The 22,022-nt window shown below is 39.0% G+C and overlaps 1 protein-coding gene across 2 annotated transcripts; it reads left to right on the forward strand.

The window, feature by feature from the left end:
• The first annotated feature begins 5,419 nt into the window (after positions 1 to 5,419).
• Positions 5,420 to 16,225, forward strand: LOC138354933 (serine/threonine-protein phosphatase 6 regulatory ankyrin repeat subunit C-like). 2 transcript variants are annotated; one of them, XM_069309437.1, is made up of 8 exons: positions 5,420 to 5,571; positions 7,729 to 8,238; positions 8,759 to 8,843; positions 10,008 to 10,106; positions 10,767 to 10,868; positions 11,160 to 11,434; positions 11,676 to 11,773; positions 14,704 to 16,225. In XM_069309437.1, the coding sequence occupies exons 2-8, from the start codon at positions 7,747 to 7,749 to the stop codon at positions 14,705 to 14,707; spliced, it is 1,155 nt and encodes a 384-aa protein (XP_069165538.1). In that variant the 5' UTR covers positions 5,420 to 5,571; positions 7,729 to 7,746; the 3' UTR covers positions 14,708 to 16,225. The 2 variants fall into 2 exon arrangements, with proteins under 2 accessions (XP_069165538.1, XP_069165537.1); XM_069309436.1 differs by having other exon boundaries at positions 5,421 to 5,571; positions 11,676 to 11,762.
• Positions 16,226 to 22,022: the final 5,797 nt, after the last annotated feature.

Genomic DNA, 22,022 nt, shown 5'->3' on the forward strand with positions numbered 1-22,022 from the left:
TAAGAGCTAGTACATACAATGCCTAAAGCCACTATTACGCAAAGCGTTTCGGGCAGGAAAAAACACTACTGACTAAAGCTTAAAACTAATGGGTAAAAAGAAAAAAATGCGTTGAGTACAAATAAAAATAGAGATAAAAGAGGGGGGAACATTGTTGAAAAAACAGCACAAATACAATTACAAATTATTACAGAAAATTACATTAAAACAGCGTTGATTTGTAAAACAAAACAAAACAAAAAAAAAACATACATGGGTTGACAATAGAGAGGTAAGGTCGGTTACAGGGAATTTATTAGGTATAGCTTCGTTTTTAACTTAAACTGGTTGAGAGAGGTACTGTCTTTAACTTGGTTGGGAAGGTCATTCCATATCCTGGGCCCCTTGATTTGTAGAGCATTTCTGGTTTGATTAAGTCGTACTCTAGGAATATCAAAACTGTATTTATTTCTGGTGTGGTGCTCATGGGTTCTGTTACAACCTTCTATGAAGCTTTTGAGATCAGGATTGGCATTACAATTTAGCGTTTTGTATATGTATAGTAAACATGAGAGAATGTGCAGTGACTTAATGTCTAACATATTCAGGGATTTGAATAGGGGTACCGAGTGATGTCTGGGGCCAGAATTGGATATTGTCCTAATAGCAGCTTTGTGTTGAGTAATTAGAGGACGTAAGTGATTTTGGGTAGTAGAGCCCCAAGCACAAATACCATAGTTGAGATATGGATAGATAAGGGAGTAATAGAGAGTCACCAGGGCAGGGCGTGGTACATAATATCTGATCTTAGAAAGAATGCCCACAGTTTTTGAAACTTTTTTTGATATGTTTAGAATGTGTCCCTGGAAATTCCGCTTGTGGTCAATGAGAATGCCAAGGAATTTGCCATCTAATTTGTTACAAATTTGGGTATTGTTTATTTTGAGATTTATTTGATTAGAGGATTTATTGCCAAACAGAATATAGAAAGTTTTGTCAATGTTAAGGGTGAGTTTGTTGGCAGTTAGCCACAGATGGACTTTATTTAGCTCAGTATTTACTGTGGCATTTAGAGCAAGGGGATCAGGACTGGAGCAAATGAAGGTTGTGTCGTCAGCAAATAGGATTGGTTTGAGGTGTTGGGAGGCATTTGGAAGGTCATTAATGTAGATGAGAAAGAGGAGAGGGCCAAGTATGCTGCCCTGGGGAACACCAATGTTGATGGGTAGGGTGGGAGAAATTGTATTATTCACAGAAACACATTGGAGCCTGTCAGTAAGGTAGGATTTGAGGTATTGTAGGGAGTGTCCTCTGACACCATAATGATGTAATTTAAGAAGAAGGTTTTGGTGGTTGACAGTATCGAAAGCTTTACGCAGATCCACAAATAACCCAACAGGGAACTCATTTTTGTCAAGAGCTGTATGAATCGAGTTAAGCATACTAATAAGTGCATCGTTAGTGCTTTTTTTGGGCCTGAAGCCATATTGGCAAGGGCTAAGTATATTGAGTTTGGCTAGATATGATTAAAGCTGCTTATAGATTAGTTTTTCAAAAATTTTTGACAAGTTTGGCAGGATTTATATAGGTCTGTAGTTGTTAACATCTGTGAGATCACCACATTTGTGGACAGGCGTTACTCTCGCTTTTTTTAGAATATCTGGAAAGGTTTGGAATATCTGGAAAGGTTTATTATTATTATTATTATTATTATTATTATTATTATTATGTCCTGCCCCCCGCCTGTGGATGTGGTCTAGGCTCCCGGGGACACGGGTTCTGCTGTTTTTGAGGGGGGCCTCGGCAGGGGGAGGTGCCTGCCGTGCCTGTGTGTGTCGGCCACTGTAGTTCTGATGCTTCCATCCCTTTGCAGAAACGTGCGCACCGGTGTTCCGAGGCTGTTTCCCTGGATGATGTGGACAGTGTGGGCAATGTGGCCTCTGTGGACTCTTCGGTCAGTGTGGGTGTGGACCGTGTGGATGCAGTGATGGTGGCTGTGCCTGCGGAGGGCCCTGCTGGGAGTGGTGTGGTGCGGCCTGTCTCGAAGCGTTCGCGGCGGGCTCGAAGTGTCTCCCCTTCGTGGTGTACCTTGGGAGGAGGTGGGGGAGTATGGCGCTCCGGCGTCCCCCGCCGTAGATGATGGGGCTGTGAGGGGCTCTGAGTTGCTACCGTTCCCCCCCCCCCTCCCCCTGCGCCTCCTGCTGTTGGATTCCCGCAGGGGGGGGGGGGGGGTTGCCTCTGATGATTGGGACCTCAATCGTCGTAGTGTTGATGAAAGATGTGTGCCGGGGGGAGGGGAGGCCTCGGCTCCTGTACCCAGTGGTGGGGTCGATGCCGCGCCTGTGTCTCCTGCGGTTCCCCCTCCTTCATTGCCCTGGTTTGGGGGGAACCCTTGTACCAGCTACCGGGGTCGTGTCCCGTGAGGGTAAGGTGTTGAGCTCTTATCGGGATGCCCGGGTGCTTCCCATCCCGTGGTGCTCTTCCACTATCTGAGTGTCGCGGGTGAAGGAGTTTGTTTATGGGGTGCCGGATAGAATGTCTCAGCCGAAGGCACTGCCTGGTGGCCGGGTGTCCTTTGACACATGGATGATTTGGGACTGCTTACACTTTCCGATATACAAGTTCCCGGAAAAAATATTAGTAGCCGTCTTGCGCACAACGCTACGCCATGGATCCACTGACGCAATGAACTCGACATCCCGCCCTACTGTGCGGCAAGTCTCCCTCTACCATCCACCTCTTGTTTTAGTCGCCGCTCCTGTATCTACGGCACGACGCAACAACCACTTTGACATTTTTATCCTTATGTTTAAAGCAGAGACCGTGCTCCTCAAACGCATTCATTAATTTTAGCATAGTGTATTTAAAATTGGTTTGTTTTCATATATAAATTTATATTATTATTATACATAAAAATTCTATGTATAGTTAGGCGTAGGTTAGGTTAGGTGTTTAGGTTCTATTAGTGATTATTTGTATTTGAAGTATGTGGGTGAAGCATACCCACATGCTTTTATAGAATTGTGATTCGAACAGAAGACGTAAGCGAAGCACTTGCTCCGGAAGTGTTCGGACGTCATCAGTTGTAAGTCGTTTGTAAACCGCTTTTCATTTATAAACATGGGGTTTGGCAGCTGGATTAACGAGCTTGGATCTTTGTATGCGTGGACGGGCTGCTTTATCTGAATCGAAACCATGTGTGTTACCATTGTTTCGTGTTAATTTCATACATTTGCATCAACCACTTGTTCTGGACGGTAGAGTGAAGGTCTCGCTTCATGCAGGTCGGCGTTCAATCCCCCAATTGTCCAAGTGGTTGGGCGCCATTCCTTCCCCCCGTCCCATCCCAAATCCTTATACTGACCCCTTCCAAGTGCTATATAGTTGTAATGGTTTGGGGCTTTCTCCTGATATTTCCCTTCCCCTTCATACATTTACATATTTCAACCGTGCTCTTTACCTTTCTAAAGAATGAAAATTAATTCCAAATTCTCAGCAGTAACTTTGTTATTCTTCTCTATGCCAGGAGAATTAACATTCATGCAATATTACATACACTGTCAGGATAATTTACATCCATACTATATAGTACGGTGATCAAAGTGAAGCATAACAAGAACACGACCAATGTGAGGAATATAACATTCTCACTGAGTTTTCTGTTTACGAATCCTAGTATCATAATATTATTTCCACATTTAGAACATTTATATACTTTGATTTTGTTGGGCTTATCATCCATGTTAATTATTACAAGTCTTGGCTGTTTTGCAATCAAATTTATAATACAATAAAGCTATAACTTGAGAACAAGTTCTGTTTAGGACAAAGGTTCACTCGCCAGTTTATAAGTAGACTATTACTGGAACCGTAATATACTTTCAGACCATCACAAATATCTAGATAGCTATCCAGGTGGTTTGAAGGGGCAGTTTGTTGCTCAAGGTATTGGATTTGCTCTGAAGACGGGCTCCCAACTGATAACTGGCTACTTTGGTTATTGGTTTTAGCATTTTAATCACCTCGTGAACATTGTTTGTAGCATTATTAGCCTTCCATATACATTGTACGACTATAAGCCTCGCATTCAATTTTGTTATTCCGCCATAAGCCTCCCATTAAGAGCCTAGTTTGGATCGATTTTGTTTTACTAGAAATAAAAAAAAATTGAGGACCTACAGAGCCTTTGAAGGTTGAAATCTGAAGAGATAACGCAAGAGGCTGCTTATCAGGTACTAAATTATGATACGAGACAGATAAACCATGCCTTCACTTACATTTGCCATTGATAACAATAATGCACCTTGCTCACGTATGTAGCCTACTGCGTAGTCGCTAAAACAGTATTCCCTTGTTTTGTGTTGGGTTTAAGGCATATCAACCGGGGACAAGCGGGCACTGTAAAGAGACACCTCGAACACTGTTTACGTTGGACAGACGTAAATCTGTGTATTTATGTTTGTAGGTTAGAGTGGCAATTTAAAAACACTACAGTCACCTTCTGTGGTTGATTGTTCAATAAATCACTAAAGTATATGTTTAACAGACCTCTAACCCTGTCCATGGAGGACAGAAGAAAATGTATATATGCTGGTTAGCATTGTAAATGTGTGGCTACGTTTGTGGTAGGAAACAAAAATCGCGGGAATTGACCAACCAACAACTGTACTTTGGTCCTGAATTCAGGACTAAAATAAACTCAGTCTATACCCACCGAGAAGCGATATATATATACCTCTTCTTTTCTTCTTCTTGATGGTAGGTGCAGTTTTTGTGTAGGGTCTTCCCAATGATGACTCGGTAATGTGCTCTCTCTCACGTATACTTGTTCTGATTTATGAATGTATTAATTATAAATATTTTATTGATTTAGTTGTAATGTAGTAATAATAGTAAAAGCTGTATTAATAACAGCTGGAAGGTCACTGTCAGTTATTCATCTTCATTTCTGGCATGTGAATGGTCAGTGTGTGTTAGCTGAGGCTTATAGGGCCGGCGCAGGAATATCATAGGGGATATTTCCCGTAGACGTAGAAGTAGTAAATCCCTTATTGTTGACTACGAGAGTGACACAGTTCCCGAGAAGCCTCGGGCTTTTGGAATTTAATAACGATATTATGTTTTCATTATTATTACTATCGGTATGACCGTTAATGTTACTCCTCTTGGGGGTTTAATACATCTGAGCTTACCACAGGCAGTTGACTGTGAATTAAGAAATATACGATAACAGCTTACGGTTTGAAAGATTTTTTCTGCATATTTTATGCAAATCTCATTTAGCCAGATACGACAGAATATTATATAATGATTTTACAAGGTAGACTAAACTATTTTGTCAAGTTTTCTTCGTGTTAATTCCCTCTCCCATCAACTTTACATACAGCTCTGTCCGACAACACACGTCAACCATTACATCAAGAAACTAATTTATACAGCAAAACATCGTGTAATTACTGTAGATCAATAATGGTGAAAGAAGGCTGAATGCCATCACATTACGATAAGTCAGATATGTTGTCTATGGCCTTATCTCTGTGGTATCCAGGTGACTGGTGAACACCAGTGAAGCCCTTGGCAGTGTAGTGAGAGGTGAGCCTTGCTTACTTTCCGTTGGGTAAAATAAGTGTCGTAACTCGTATTCATTCCTAGCCTTAGTGATTTTCTTGATCTTGAATAACACATCGATTTTTTTTCCATAAAAATCCCCTACGTCAAAATATGGTGTACTATAACTCACAGCGGCTCCCAAAATTGACGTTCTCTATTCGTGGGTCCTTGACTAGGTTAGGTTCGGGCAATTTAGTACATCATTTTTGTGATTTGACAACTCGAGAGGACAGGTTGCGCCATTAATCTTCGTCCCCTCTCTGAAAAACGTTTCATTTGCAGTGATTTGTGCCTCAATGACACGTTTTGTCATTCAGGTTGTCACCGGGCTTCTATATAATGAAATGTAAATTAGTATTATTCCTTCGGTTTTATTTCCAGCTTGCCTTTGCCTTCCCCAGGTACTGGAAGCTCAGTACATAAGACTATAGTTACCCCAGGTACTGGAAGCTCAGTACATAAGACTATAGTTACCCCAGGTACTGGAAGCTCAGTACATAAGACTATAGTTACCCCAGGTACTGGAAGCTCAGTACATAAGACTATAGTTACCCCAGGTACTGGAAGCTCAGTACATAAGACTATAGTTACCCCAGGTACTGGAAGCTCAGTACATAAGACTATAGTTACCCCAGGTACTGGAAGCTCAGTACATAAGACTATAGTTACCCCAGGTACTGGAAGCTCAGTACATAAGACTATAGTTACCCCAGGTACTGGTAGCTCAGTACATAATACTATAGTTACCCCAAGTACTGGAAGCTCAGTACATAAGACTATAGTTACCCCAGGTACTGGTAGCTCAGTACATAAGACTATAGTTACCCCAAGTACTGGAAGCTCAGTACATAAGACTATAGTTACCCCAGGTACTGGAAGCTCAGTACATAAGACTATAGTTACCCCAGGTACTGGTAGCTCAGTACATAAGACTATAGTTACACCAGGTACTGGAAGCTCAGTACATAAGACTATAGTTACCCCAGGTACTGGAAGCTCAGTACATAAGACTATAGTTACACCAGGTACTGGAAGCTCAGTACATAAGACTATAGTTACCCCAAGTACTGGAAGCTCAGTACATAAGACTATAGTTACCCCAGGTACTGGAAGCTCAGTACATAAGACTATAGTTACCCCAGGTACTGGTAGCTCAGTACATAAGACTATAGTTACACCAGGTACTGGAAGCTCAGTACATAAGACTATAGTTACCCCAGGTACTGGAAGCTCAGTACATAAGACTATAGTTACCCCAGGTACTGGTAGCTCAGTACATAAGACTATAGTTACACCAGGTACTGGAAGCTCAGTACATAAGACTATAGTTACCCCAGGTACTGGAAGCTCAGTACATAAGACTATAGTTACCCCAGGTACTGGAAGCTCAGTACATAAGACTATAGTTACCTCAGGTACTGGAAGCTCAGTACATAAGACTATAGTTACCCCAGGTACTGGAAGCTCAGTACATAAGACTATAGTTACCTCAGGTACTGGTAGCTCAGTACATAAGACTATAGTTACACCAGGTACTGGAAGCTCAGTACATAAGACTATAGTTACCTCAGGTACTGGAGCTCAGTACATAGACTATAGTTACACCAGGTACTGGAAGCTCAGTACATAAGACTATAGTTACCTCAGGTACTGGAAGCTCAGTACATAGACTATAGTTACACCAGGTACTGGAAGCTCAGTGCATAGATTATAGTTACCCCAGGTACTGGAAGCTCAGTACACAGACTAATTACTCAGTCTCAAGCTCGCTCTCCCAGCCTACGGCTGTGATTTGCCTCAACTTTCCATGATAGGTTAAGAATTATGACTGACTAGTGTCATAAAGGGTTGGAGTCAGTTAATTAAGTAGGGTAGGGTCTAGGCTTCTATTGATTCGACGTTGATTCAGTGCCAATACTGTTGATTCAACGCCGATGTAGATATAAACTATACAAATATACTATACTGTAGTAGCGTTTCATAGCATAGCATGCATAGCGTTTCTGCCCGAAACCCTTTGCGTGCTAGTGGCTGTACAAGAATGTAAACATAGTTTATTCAGATATATTCATGAATATGTAATCAAATTATATCGTCTATTTGTTTATAAATATAACAAAACATTTATTTATGGCACAGACTCATTGAAGCATCAACATGACAGCATCAACAAACATGATATCAACAGATATGGCAGCACCAACAAAGATTAAAGAATCAACAGACATGACAGCATCAGTTAATATAGCCGCATCAACAAACTTGGTAGCATCAACAAACATGTCATCAAGAGACATGGCAGCATCAAGAGACATGGCAGCATCAAGAGACATAGCTGCATCAACAGGCATGGCAGCATCAACAAACATGTCAGCATCAAGAGACATTGTAAAGTCAACAGGCATCATAGAATCAACAAACATGACATCATCAAAAGACATCGTGCCATCAACAAAGATGACAGCACCAGCAAATACGACACCATCAACAAACATGACAGCATCAACAAACATGACGGTATCAAAAGACATCGAGCCATCAACAAACATGACAGCATCAAAAGACATCGAGGAAAAAAAGGCGAATAATGAGAACGACGGAATACAGAATGTTGAACAAGAAGGAAATGAAGAGACAACGAATGAAAAGGTATTTAAATAATGAGACATTATTATGATTATTATTGTTTTAAATATAATTCTGAATATATTGGAGAGTTTCCGAGATATACTAGCTCGACAACAAGGAATTTCTTATTAACATAAAATAAAAACAAATGTATTTTATGTTAGTAGATTTTTATTTAAATTGGAATTAATTTTGTTCATTGATTGGAATTAATTTTGTTCATTGAATATAGTTTAATTAAAATTTCAATACCCAAATACTTTGTAGCTATAACTTAAATGTAAAACTTTTTTTCCAGTTAATGTCAAAATTGTTTGTAGTCTGAATAGTTTAATGACATAGAACCATATATGATGTACAAATCATCTAACTTATGCTCATTAAGGGTCTGTTAATTAAGTTATCCAAAGTTGTGTGTATTTCTGAGAGTTAAGTCACTGTCCGTGTTCCATTACCATGTATAACTGTCTATTGTACATGACTTTGCATAACATTTGCATATTTTGCATAACTTTGTATAATTGAACGTACAATTTTGCAGCTGTATGAAGCAGTCTCATCAGGTAATATACAAACAGTGAAGAATTTAAGGGGGAAAAACTTTGACTTTAATCAAGAAATAAAAGGTAAGTGTGGATAAGAGGTTGTCGTAAATAGTAATTAAAGTATGAAAAAATGTAATTAGTTAAGTAATTATCAGGAGAAAGCACTAAGCCATTACGACTATATAACACTTGGGGTTAGAGGGAGGAAAAGAGAAAGAGGGAGAGGGAGAGAGAGGAAAAGAGAAAGAGGGAGTGAGAGAGGAAAAGAGAGAAGTGAAGAGAGTCGTATTCTAGGGAAAACTAGTGGGTAAGGCTTACCATGAACTATGGGAAGGGAAGGCTTTCAGCCTGCTAACAGGAGTCAGCAGTCTCTGTCCTGTGCCCACCTGTGTACAAAAAAAAGAAGGAAACAGAATGCGGGAAGAGGAATGAGAGAGGGAAAGGGGGAAAAAAAGTATAAGAGGGTAATTAAGGGATGTGCAGATGTAATCCAAGAATTAAATGGGAGCTGGAGTAACTGTAACATGTTTACAATATTCTGAAAATTTCAGTGGTTATGCGCTCAGCGTACAGTGGCCATGTTCAAATTGGACAATTATGCCAAATGGGAGATGAAATTTTGTTTACTGACCTTAAAATTCAATTTTGTAACAATTAAAACCCTATTAAATGTGACTTGCATGTCTATTACATTAAGAGGCCTCAATAAATCAATGACTTAAAAACTCTTAAAGGATATGTAGTTGTCAAGACTAATATTTAATAACATAATTTTTAGTCAAATTTTAGGCATCATATATTTTAGTTAATATTTGACAAGTTAATCGAACTGACATTAAAAAAACTATACACTGCTTTTTAGTATATACTGAACATAGTTTAAAATGTTCAGAATAATAGTATTTACTGCTAGTTTGACAGTAAGCAATCATGGGGACCTTAAGCGGAATGCTGAACCAATAAAATATATTTTATGTAAAATGATTAGCAAACAAAAAATTGGATAGATTGATTATAATTAATGAATGTTAATAAGAGTATATTATATGTATGAACACGTTGTACTGAACGGGGTGAGAATAGCTTGAGCTTCCTCATCCCTTTGTGTGTATTTTATCTCAATAAACTTATTTCAATTTCAATGTTAATAAGAGTATATTTACACGTTAATGCATCATGGACATAGAGAGCAATGCCTCAAAACATCTGTGGTGTTCTCGACATTGAAGCCTCTCACTCCTCCAGGAGAGAAGTTGCTACATGTGGCAGCTAAACACGGTCATGTTGAAGTCTTGACGGAACTACTGAAGGGCGGCGCTGATGTTGATGCCACAAGCAGTAATGGTGAGTAGATCTCCTATTTGATTATAACGAAAGCATATTATGGCTCAACTTCCCACAATCAAGAATGTAACAACTCTTGTATATATCTCAATCATGGATCCAGAGTTTGATCCATGGGAGTGGATGGATATGTTTCTTTTCACCCAATGCCTCTATGCACCTAGCAGCAAATATGAACATATGATTGCCTTCCCTACTCAAGCCATTATGTAAACATATGATTGTCCTAGCTCCACAGGCTATTATAAAAATCATATGACTGCCCTAACTACACAAGCTTTTATATTAGCATGACAATCCTGACTACACAGACTTTTATATTAGGATATGATTGTCCAAACTACACAGGCTTTCATATTAATATATGACTGTCCAAACTACACAGGCTTTCATATTAATATATGACTGTCCAAACTACACAGGCTTTCATATTAATATATGACTGTCCAAACTACACAGGCTTTTATATTAAGATAAGACTGTCCAAACTACACAGGCTTTTATATTAAGATAAGACTGTCCAAACTACACAGGCTTTTATATTAAGATTTGACTGTTCAAATTACACAGTCTATTATATTAGGATATGACTGTCCGACTACACATTCTATCATATAAACATATGGCTGCTCATATACTTCAGATGTTTTACATCAACAGGTGATACGGCATTACATATAACAATCAGAAACAAGGTGTCCATTGAGGTGGTGTTGGCGCTCAATGACCACGAAGCACGTTGGAATATTCCTGACCAAAGAGGTTAGTTAGTTCAATATGAGGTGTTTTGTGTGAAGTTCAAGTACCATCATTGCCACTGTTAATATGTAACTGTGAAATTAGCCACATTGGGTTGGATGTCTTCTGTTGATTAACATTTTCATTGTTTGTGGTGTGTATAAAACTTATGTGTTTTATACAATATAAACACCTTAATAAGACTCCTGTGTTTGATAGGCAATAAATCAAATGCTAAATAAAATAACAATAATATTTGTATTATATTTTATATGCAATTACATATACTGTACTGTACTGTATATTTCATTCAAGGGTGGACTGCACTTCATCTGGCTGTGGCAATGGGCAACATCGATGCTTTGAAAACATATACAAATAGAGACTATAGCAAATTGAAGTTATCAGTAGATACAGAAAACGCAACATTGCTCCACTACGCTGCAGCCAACGGACAAAAGGAGGCGTCACGGTGGCTGGTAGAGCATGGACTGTCTCGTGGGGTGAAGGACAGGCATGGTTACACTCCGGACCAATACGCTAGCATGGCTGGGGATGAAAGTCTCGCTAGTTTCCTTAACAGTAATCGAGTAAGTGGTTTGGTGTGAGTCAGAGTGTAATGTTTGTGGTGGACATACTCCTTACATGATAACATGCATGCTAAATCACACATTCAAGTTTCCAACTATTAATGAACATCTGCTGTCATTTATTTTTACAAACACATACACGCAGAGCCTTGCTTAGACATATACTGCATATAATTATTAGTTATAACTATTTTAATCTTTTTATGATTTTTATATATTGTTTCAGTTCACTATTTCACAGGGCATTAGATTTATGAAGAAATTAACGATATCCGGTTTTTCAAAACAAATCATGGACACTGGTGCACTAGAACGCCTTCTCATAAATGTAAGTTTTCAGTAAGTACTTTCATGTACAAGAAGTTATTTGTGCACATAGGTCAAAGTACATGTATCAATTATTATACTTAATTTTTTGGTGTTTAATAATTTGGAACTACGTTAGTCCTGGAATTCTTTGCGGTTACTAGGCATTAAACCCAACACCAAAGTGTTGTCAGTGATAACATATATCGAAAAGTAGCTTCTGATTCTCGGTGTACATAGGGTTTAATTTTGGACAATACTCGAGACTAAAGTATACTTGCTAGTTGATAATAAAGCAAGGGTCATGAACTTAATTACAGTACCAACCAAACATAAAGCGGAACACCAAGCTAACATCACCAGCCCAGGTATACACATTGAGAGGTGTACCCTGCTCCTACATATGATTATAGATGAGTGGATCATCCTTTACCATGCCAGTCAGCTTTGGCATGTCCAAGTAGGTTCCTGCCAGTATTAAAAAGTACAATAAATACTTCACTGGGCTTGGCACTTGGCATATATTGGAAGAGCATGAAGGCATTGTGTGTGTAGATGAGTTACTGCCTTATAATATCCACGGCCAAGTTCTAATTATCAGAAAATCAGTTGGAGCCATGAGGAGGATTCGAATCCGTATTCTGGGTACTCCCAAACACATGCCTTAAACTACTGGATGATGATATGCGATAAATAATATAACCTGGAACTCGACTGAAACCTCTAGGGTTTCAGTCGAGACAGCGGAACACTTGGGGACGGGCGCTGCACCCCCACCCTGCAGGCAAGCAGGCCGGACCCCCCCCCCCCCCCCCCGAAAGGCGAGTGCCCGCTGGCCGCGAGGGAAACCCTCAGGGTGGCAAAGCAACTATGGCTACCGAACTGGGAAGGAAACGTCACTCTCCCACCTGCCGACCGCGATAGCGCTGTTCGGCAAGCCCTTCTAAAGGCGGCTGAGGGCCCCGCCAAGTCCAGAAAGTGAGGGGCGTAACCAGTTGGAGCCAAGCCTAGCTCCTCGAACCCCTAACTTGCGGGTGGCGACGTGGGCGCTGTTCCTGTGTGGGTTCGTCGCGAGGCCGTGCTGGAGGACATGGGTTGTAGGCAGGATGCCTCCTTCGGGAGCGCGGGTAGTAGTGCTTGAAGGAACACGAGGTTCGAGAAGGTGACCTTCCCAACCATGTTAAAGACAGTACCTCTCTCAACCAGTTTAAGTTAAAAACGAAGCTATACCTAATAAATTCCCTGTAACCTACCTTACCTCTCTATTGTCAACCCATGTATGTTTTTGTTTTTCAAATCAACGCTGTTTTAATGTAATTTTCTGTAATAATTTGTAATTGTATTTGTGCTGTTTTTCAACAATGTTCCCCCCTCTTTTACCTCTATTTTTATTTGTACTCAACGCATTTTTTTCTTTTTACCCATTAGTTTTAAGCTTTAGTCAGTAGTGTTTTTTCCTGCCCGAAACACTTTGCGTAATAGTGGCTTTAGGCATTGTATGTACTAGCTCTTATCTATAAAGCCAACAAACTTTGTAAAATCTCTTTATGTATGTACCTTTGCCTAAATAAAAATTATTATTATTATTATTATTATTATTATTATTATTATTATTATTATTATTATTATTATTATTATTATTATTATTATTATTATTATTATTATTATTATTATTATTATTATTATTATTATTATTATTATTATTATTATTATTATTATTATTATTATTATTATTATTATTATTATTATTATTATTATTATTATTATTATTATTATTATTATTATTATTATTATTATTATTATTATTATTATTATTATTATTATTATTATTATTATTATTATTATTATTATTATTATTATTATTATTATTATTATTATTATTATTATTATTATTATTATTATTATTATTATTATTATTATTATTATTATTATTATTATTATTATTATTATTATTATTATTATTATTATTATTATTATTATTATTATTATTATTATTATTATTATTATTATTATTATTATTATTATTATTATTATTATTATTATTATTATTATTATTATTATTATTATTATTATTATTATTATTATTATTATTATTATTATTATTATTATTATTATTATTATTATTATTATTATTATTATTATTATTATTATTATTATTATTATTATTATTATTATTATTATTATTATTATTATTATTATTATTATTATTATTATTATTATTATTATTATTATTATTATTATTATTATTATTATTATTATTATTATTATTATTATTATTATTATTATTATTATTATTATTATTATTATTATTATTATTATTATTATTATTATTATTATTATTATTATTATTATTATTATTATTATTATTATTATTATTATTATTATTATTATTATTATTATTATTATTATTATTATTATTATTATTATTATTATTATTATTATTATTATTATTATTATTATTATTATTATTATTATTATTATTATTATTATTATTATTATTATTATTATTATTATTATTATTATTATTATTATTATTATTATTATTATTATTATTATTATTATTATTATTATTATTATTATTATTATTATTATTATTATTATTATTATTATTATTATTATTATTATTATTATTATTATTATTATTATTATTATTATTATTATTATTATTATTATTATTATTATTATTATTATTATTATTATTACTATTATTATTATTATTATTATTATTATTATTATTATTATTATTATTATTATTATTATTATTATTATTATTATTATTATTATTATTATTACTATTATTATTATTATTATTATTATTATTATTATTATTATTATTATTACTATTATTATTATTATTATTATTATTATTATTATTATTATTATTATTATTATTATTATTATTATTATTATTATTATTATTATTATTATTATTATTATTATTATTATTATTATTATTATTATAGGTGAAAGTGCAGCCGGTCTCCTCGGGTGGTAGGCGAAGCAGTAGCCCGGGGGGAGCCCAGCTGCCCGGGCGCTAGAGAGAGTAAGTGCTGCCGGTCGCCCTGCCTCCTGCCTCGTCGGCTGAGCGGCGGCCTGGGCGATGCGTTGCACCAAGCGAAATTCCAAGTCCAGCCTGTAGTCCAACCATGAACAGCCCGACCTCTCCCTGTCCTATCTGAAGGCCTTGTCGTACCACATCCAGTCACCTTTGAGGGTCGTCTTCATGGTCTTCACGTAACGTGCATAGGTAAACAGCGCCTGAGCCTCCGCTGGGTGCTTCTCGACGTAGATAGTCGCGTAAATGTCAAGGCCATGCGCCCACTGGTCCGGCGTCAAGGGCGGCTGCTTCTTACCAACCGCCTGGGCGTCAGGGATTGGCGCAGAGGGAGACTCAAAAGAACCTGATTCCCGCTCGTAGGCAAGCAAGTGCCTGAGGTCCACATACTTGTTTGCCCAGACCTTCTCCCGAAGGGCTTGCGAGACGTGCACGCCCAAGAGTGGGATGCTGGAGCCCGGGGTCGCCTGGAGTTGCCCCGGCCAAGGGCTAGAAAAAGTGGGGGGCGCTCTCTTCTAGGGGGACTCATCGAAGGAGGACAGACTGGAGGAGCTCGCACGTCGCCTCGACGTATGCCCCCTGGCCCTGGCCCGTGGGCGACGGTCGGTGAAGGGGGGCAGGGCGGCTGTGGCAGCCGCGGCAGGGTCAGCCTCGGTGGTCCCCATGCCCGCAAGGCTTGTGGCATGAGAGGGCCCCCGGGCCTGCGCGATGAGCGCCTGCAGCATCGTCCAATCGTCGGCCGAAAGGGGGTGGAGGCTGCGACGCAGTGCCACCCGCCGCTTTGCCGGCAGTGGGCCTCTGGGAAGTGTGGTCGCCGTCCGTATCCGAGCCGCCAGAGGAGGCCCCCGAGGAGGGGGAGGCGAAACGGGCGGGCTTCGTCCTGGCCCTGGCCGGCTGCGTCCTTGCACCACTGCGCTGTTGTCCTCGCGTCGACGCCGCCCGAGCCCTCTTCCGTGTTGCAGTTGCTGCATGTTCCGGCTTCTCGCCACTGTGGAAAGGTGAAAACGTAAGCATTGGGCACTGCTTTAACACTGCAACAGTATTATTAAGTAAATACCGGACATAACTGAAGCTGGACTAGTAGCAAAATAATTTTAGGAAACTTAAATAAATAATAACAGCGAAGCCAAAACAGCAATCAAGGCAGGAGGCGTAAGCAAAGCTAGGAAACAGAATAAATAGCGGTGTAAATACCAGACAAACTGAAACAACAAGAAATAGAATAAGACCGTATTATAATGTACTTGTATTTAAGCTGAACAAATAAAAGAACAAACAGTGATAATCATGGGAAGATTTGGTAGCTTAAAGCGGGATTAATCAAGGGATAGGATGGTAGGTTAAACAGTAATATATGCATGGTATGGTTTGGATAGAGTAAAACTGTAATGTTCAAGGGATGGAATGATTATTAAAACAGTACTAATCAAGGGAGATTGGCTAGCCTAAAGCAATAATATTCTCAAAAGTGAAACAAAATTAATTGAGTATCCCACAGCAATGGACACTGGTTTAACGCTGCAAGAGGAATAGTAAGTAAATACAAGGCATAACTGAAAGCTGAACAATGTAATAAATTAATTTAGAAAACTTAAATAAAAGATAATAACATAGCAGGTAGCAGGTACACCTGTACCTGTCGGTACAGGTGACAAGAGGTCACCTGTACCGACCGGGGACCAGCCTCGCTACCTACGCTAAGTACCTGCCATAAAGTTTGAACAAAATAACATACATAATATTAAAAATATACGGTATACATATAATATTATAAATATTAAACATATAAATATATATACATATATTGTTACAAATATACAATATACATATAATATTATAAATATATAGATATATACAACAAAACAAGGCAAAATGGGAGTAAATAAACAAATTTGTGGCCACTGTAACAACTCCTTAAAGACGAAGGTAACGGGAATTGAATGTTATATCTGTAAGACTAGATTCCATTCGGCTTGTACAGGAGTGAGTAACACTACGGCACTGAGAGCTGGTCACTTGCTCTGGGTGTGTAAAAATGACCTGCCAGCTTGGAATATCCTAAAAAACCTTCTAGATAACATGACGCATGATCGGAAAACATCATTCATTGGAAGCCTACCAGCCATCCAGAAGGAGTGGGAAAGGAACAACAATTCTAATATACAAGGGGCGGAGGCTATAGTTAGGGATGAAACTGAGGCTGAAACTCAGGAAGTTGTAAACTCTGACTCAGTAGGCCAGGATGTAGATGACAGTAAACTAGAAAGTGTACCAGACAGCACTGACAGCTCGATAGGTACAGACACTACGACGGTTTCCGATAGAGCAATTCAGAACAGAAGGACAGACTTATGCAAATTTTATGCAAAGGGCATATGCAGACATAGATATGCTGGTAATAAGAAAGGATTAGAATGCAGTTACCAACATCCCAAAAAATGTTTAAATATGCTTAGGAAAGGTGAGTGTCGATTTGGATCAATATGTAGGTTTTCCATCCTGACATGTGCCAAACCTCACTGGAGGACAGAAAATGCTATGACCTCAGCTGCCCACACTTTCACGTGAAAGGCACGGAACGCTACATAAAGAGTGGCAAGCAGGACAATGAATTTGGAAGAAACTATAAATTTTTTATACCAGACCGGCAGAGAATTCAAAAGGAGCAGCATGGAGAGTGTATGGAACTGGATGCCAGATCCACTTGCATTCCAGAATTACATATACAATTACCCACCGAAAGGGAACTACAACTACGACAGACAACAATCAGTACTGGTCAGAACAAACTCATTATGTCCACGAATAATGGGCTTGCCGAAAAAGTCTCCCATTCAAACTATCACTAATAGAGTAACCTCATTCATCTTTGCCAACATACAAGTACTGAAAACAAGAACAAACAACAAAGTACAGTTCATAAATGGCCTCCTCACGGAGTCAAATGCAGCATTTGGAGCTTTCACAGAAACCCATGCAGGGGAATTGTTGGACAGGGAGATCTGGATTCCAGGATATAACCTATACAGGTGTGATAGGAAAATTAGGTCACATGGATGATTCATTGATAAAGATTAAGCCACCCAAAAGGTGGCACGGGCATGAATAGCCCGTAAGTGGTGGCCCTTTTGAGCCATTACCAGTATCAATAGATGATACTGGAGATCTGTGGAGGTGCGACTGCACCCTGCGTGACGGGAGATGCCTCCCGTGGTCACATGGAGGAGTGGGTCTGTATATTAGGGAAGACCTTGTATGCTCGGAGCTCCTAAACGTTACAAATGAGGTGGTAGAGGTACTGGGATTAAAAATAGAGAAAATAAATTTAGTGATTATTCTAATATACAAACCGCCAGTTGCAACGGCTGAGGAATTCACAGAACAGATAAGCAAAATAGAGAAAATAGTTCTCCATAATTTGGAGAACCCGATACCTGATATTATCTTCCTAGGTGACTTCAACTTGCCTAGTCTCAGGTGGAAAATAGCAAACAATAATATTATACCAGGAAATCTATCAGGACCTAACCAACCACAGATTAGAGAACTATTTAGATTCTGTGACAAATTTTCACTCAATCAGCAGATATCGGAGCCAACGAGAAATGAAAATATTCTAGATCTGGTCTTTACGAACAATTAAATGAAGACATTATCAGAGACATTACGATATCAGATATCACATACTCAGATCACAAACTCATTGAAGTGCAAACGACCATCAATACTCAGAATAGACCTAAAACGTTGATAAAGCGAGAGGGGCTATTCAGTAAATTCAATTTTAATAATAATAGAATAGACTGGGAGATAATAAACAGGGAACTTACAAACATTCCATGGGGAACTGTTCTAAGTAATACAAGTCCTACAGAAGGAATAGAAAAACTGACTTCAGAAGCGTATCAAGTCTGTCTGAAACATGTTCCTTTGAGGAAAGCCAGAAAGAGATCTAACGTAGAAAGAGAACGCAGACGACACTATAAACGCAGGAAAAAAAATAACGGAACTGCTTATGCAGACACGAATTTCCCGTCAAAGAAGAAATAATTTAAATAGGGAGATTGAAGAAATCGAGCGGAAATTGAAACACTCATATGAAACTGAAGAAAGGCAGTTAGAACAGAAAGCAATTCAGGAAATAAAGAAAAATCCAAAATATTTCTTCTCATATGCGAAATCAAAAGCAAAAACCACTGCCAGTATTGGACCTATTCGTACAAGTGAAGGTTCATACACGGAGGATGACAAAGAAATTAGTGAAATCCTAAAAAAGCAGTATGAGGACATGTTTATAGCACTCCAATAAACAACATGAAGGTGGAAGATCCAGACAATTTCTCTATGCGGGATATTCAAACCCCTGTAAATATAACTGATATAAACACGAGCGCACTAAATTTTGAAAAAGAAATTGAAAACATGCCCATGCACTCGGCCCCAGGTCCAGACTCATGGAATTCAATATTTATAAAGAAATGCAAAGTGCCGGTAGCACAGGCACTCAGTATAGTGTGGAGGAAGAGCTTGGACACGGGGGAGATACCAGATGCACTTAAAGTAGCAGACATAGCCCCTCTACACAAGGGAGGGAGCAAAGCATTGGCAAAAAATTATAGACCAGTTGCACTAACATCGCACATCATAAAAGTATTTGAGAGAGTGATTAGGAGTCAGGTCACCAATTTCATGGAGACCAATGACCTTCACAACCCAGGCCAACATGGATTTCGAGCGGGAAGATCGTGCCTCTCACAGCTACTTGAGCACTACGACAAAGTCACTGAGGCATTAGAAGAAAAACAGAATGCTGATGTGATATACACGGACTTCGCAAAGGCTTTCGATAAATGTGACCATGGCGTGATAGCACACAAAATGAAGTCAATGGGAATAACCGGTAAAGTAGGACGCTGGATACTCAGTTTTCTGTCAAACAGGACTCAGCGAGTAACGGTCAACCATATAAAATCTAGTCCAAGTGCAGTGAAAAGCTCTGTACCTCAGGGTACAGTCCTTGCACCGCTGTTTTTCCTTATTCTCATATCAGATATAGACAAAAATACAAGTCACAGCTTCGTATCATCCTTTGCAGATGACACAAAAATCAGTATGAAAATTACCTCGGCTGAGGACATTGAAAAACTTTAAGCTGATATTAATAAAGTTTTCGACTGGGCATCAGAAAATAACATGATGTTTAACAGTGATAAATTCCAGGTACTCAGGTACGGTAAAAATGAGGACCTTAAACATAATACAGAGTACAAAACACAATCAAATGTAGCCATAGTAGGAAAACAGCATGTAAAGGATTTGGGAATAATAATGTCTGACGACCTAACGTTTAAGGAGCATAACCAAGCAAATATTGCGACAGCCAGAAAAATGATAGGATGGATTACGATAACTTTCAAATACAGGGATCCCATCACAATGGTTGTACTCTTCAAGTCACTTGTGTTGTCCCGTCTTGAGTACTGCTCAGTACTCACTTCCCCCTTCAGAGCAAAGAGATTGCTGAAATAGAGGGAATACAGAGAACATATACGGCACGCATAGACGCAATAAAGCACCTAAATTATTGGGATCGTCTCAAAGCCCTCCAAATGTACTCACTAGAAAGAAGACGAGAGAGATATCAAATAATATACACATGGAAGATACTGGAGGGCCAAGTACCAAATCTACACAGTAAAATAACAATGTACTGGAGTGAACGATATGGAAGAAAATGCAGAATAGAACCAGTGAAGAGCAGGGGGTGCCATAGGCACAATCAGAGAACACTGGTGCAGCTTCATCAGTAACTACATAATGTGGGATCTACAGCCTGTCCTGCCGACTCTCCGTCGCTGACAGGGCATTGCTTGTTCTACAGGGGCGCCCACGAAAGCTGCTCTTTCGTCAGATTCATCTACACGTTCAATGCATTCTGATACTCTGCCGACTCAAGCACTTTGCGCAGTACAGGTCTTACAGCTTGCGTTTCCGACTCTTCGTCGCCTCCAGGACAATTCAGCTCTAGCAGTGATTCCCTCGTTGTCCTAACTACGTGCCTACATTACCTCCTAATGTCCTGGTGCCCGAGCCCATCCGCCCCGGATCTAAATGCTCCACCAGCGACCCAAGGACGCAACAATTATGCACATTCTTCTCTCCTGCTACACCGAGCTTGTCCACACACTGCCTACATCTTTTAGTACCAGACTACAATTTCCACAGTCAACAATGTAGTACTCGGCGTGTACAGTCCTAATCAACCCAAGACGCTACAGCTTCGACACAGAGCAGACAGCAGACTACGACCGCATCGAGCCGCCACGCTCTCGCTCCCCGAGTTTAGACACTCACAATTCTCAATCGAGCTGCCACGCTCTCGCTCCCCGAGTTTAGACACTCACAATCTCAATCGAGCCGCCACGCTCTCCCACATAGAGCTCCACGACTCCGGCCTCACTCAGCTCTCTGCTCTGCTCCAGGCTTCGTCTCAACGTCTGCGACACTGCTAAATCCAGAGACACATCCGCCGACTACGCAGTTCACTTTTCGACCCCAGTTACCAGCAGCACCACAACCTGATCCTACGACGACGGACGATCCTGTGCGACCTCCCACCCTACGACCCCAGTTAGATGACATCAGCGAAGAGGAGGAAGTTAACTTTGATGGTTATGTAACGCGAGCAGGGCGTACAATTCACTGACCAGCTAAGTTCCTTGATCAAGTATTTTTCCTTTCATCCCCTGGGAGGGGGAGTTCTGTAGCGAGTAGATTATCCAATAATATACTCGCTCCAAATGCATTGTTAATATTCCTGTCAATCTTTGGAGATGAATGAGGTGAGGCGTTGCCCGGGCAATACGGTGAGGAGTTGCCCGGGTATATAAGCAGCAGGATAGCAAACATTAACCAGTCTACTTTCAAGTGTGGTCTAGAGCAGACACTTGCGAGATACTCTACCAACGCTCAGTGCGCTCAACTCACACCAACGTATCACCTGTGTACTTCTGTATATTCGACCAAATATATATATAGTATCTTAGTGTCTGTGTTTATTTGTCACCATACTTTACGTAACAATAGAACCGTTACAGTATTTTTTCTGGCCCAAGCTGAAAAGCGATGTGGCAAAATTTTGTAATGCGTGTATTGCTTGTCAACTTGTTGGGAAACCAAACCAGACTCCACCTAAAGCTCCTCTAAGGCCTATTGTCGTGCCAGAGG

This window comes from Procambarus clarkii, chromosome 65, assembly GCF_040958095.1.
Source record: "Procambarus clarkii isolate CNS0578487 chromosome 65, FALCON_Pclarkii_2.0, whole genome shotgun sequence".
In the NCBI taxonomy this organism is placed as follows: domain Eukaryota; kingdom Metazoa; phylum Arthropoda; class Malacostraca; order Decapoda; family Cambaridae; genus Procambarus; species Procambarus clarkii.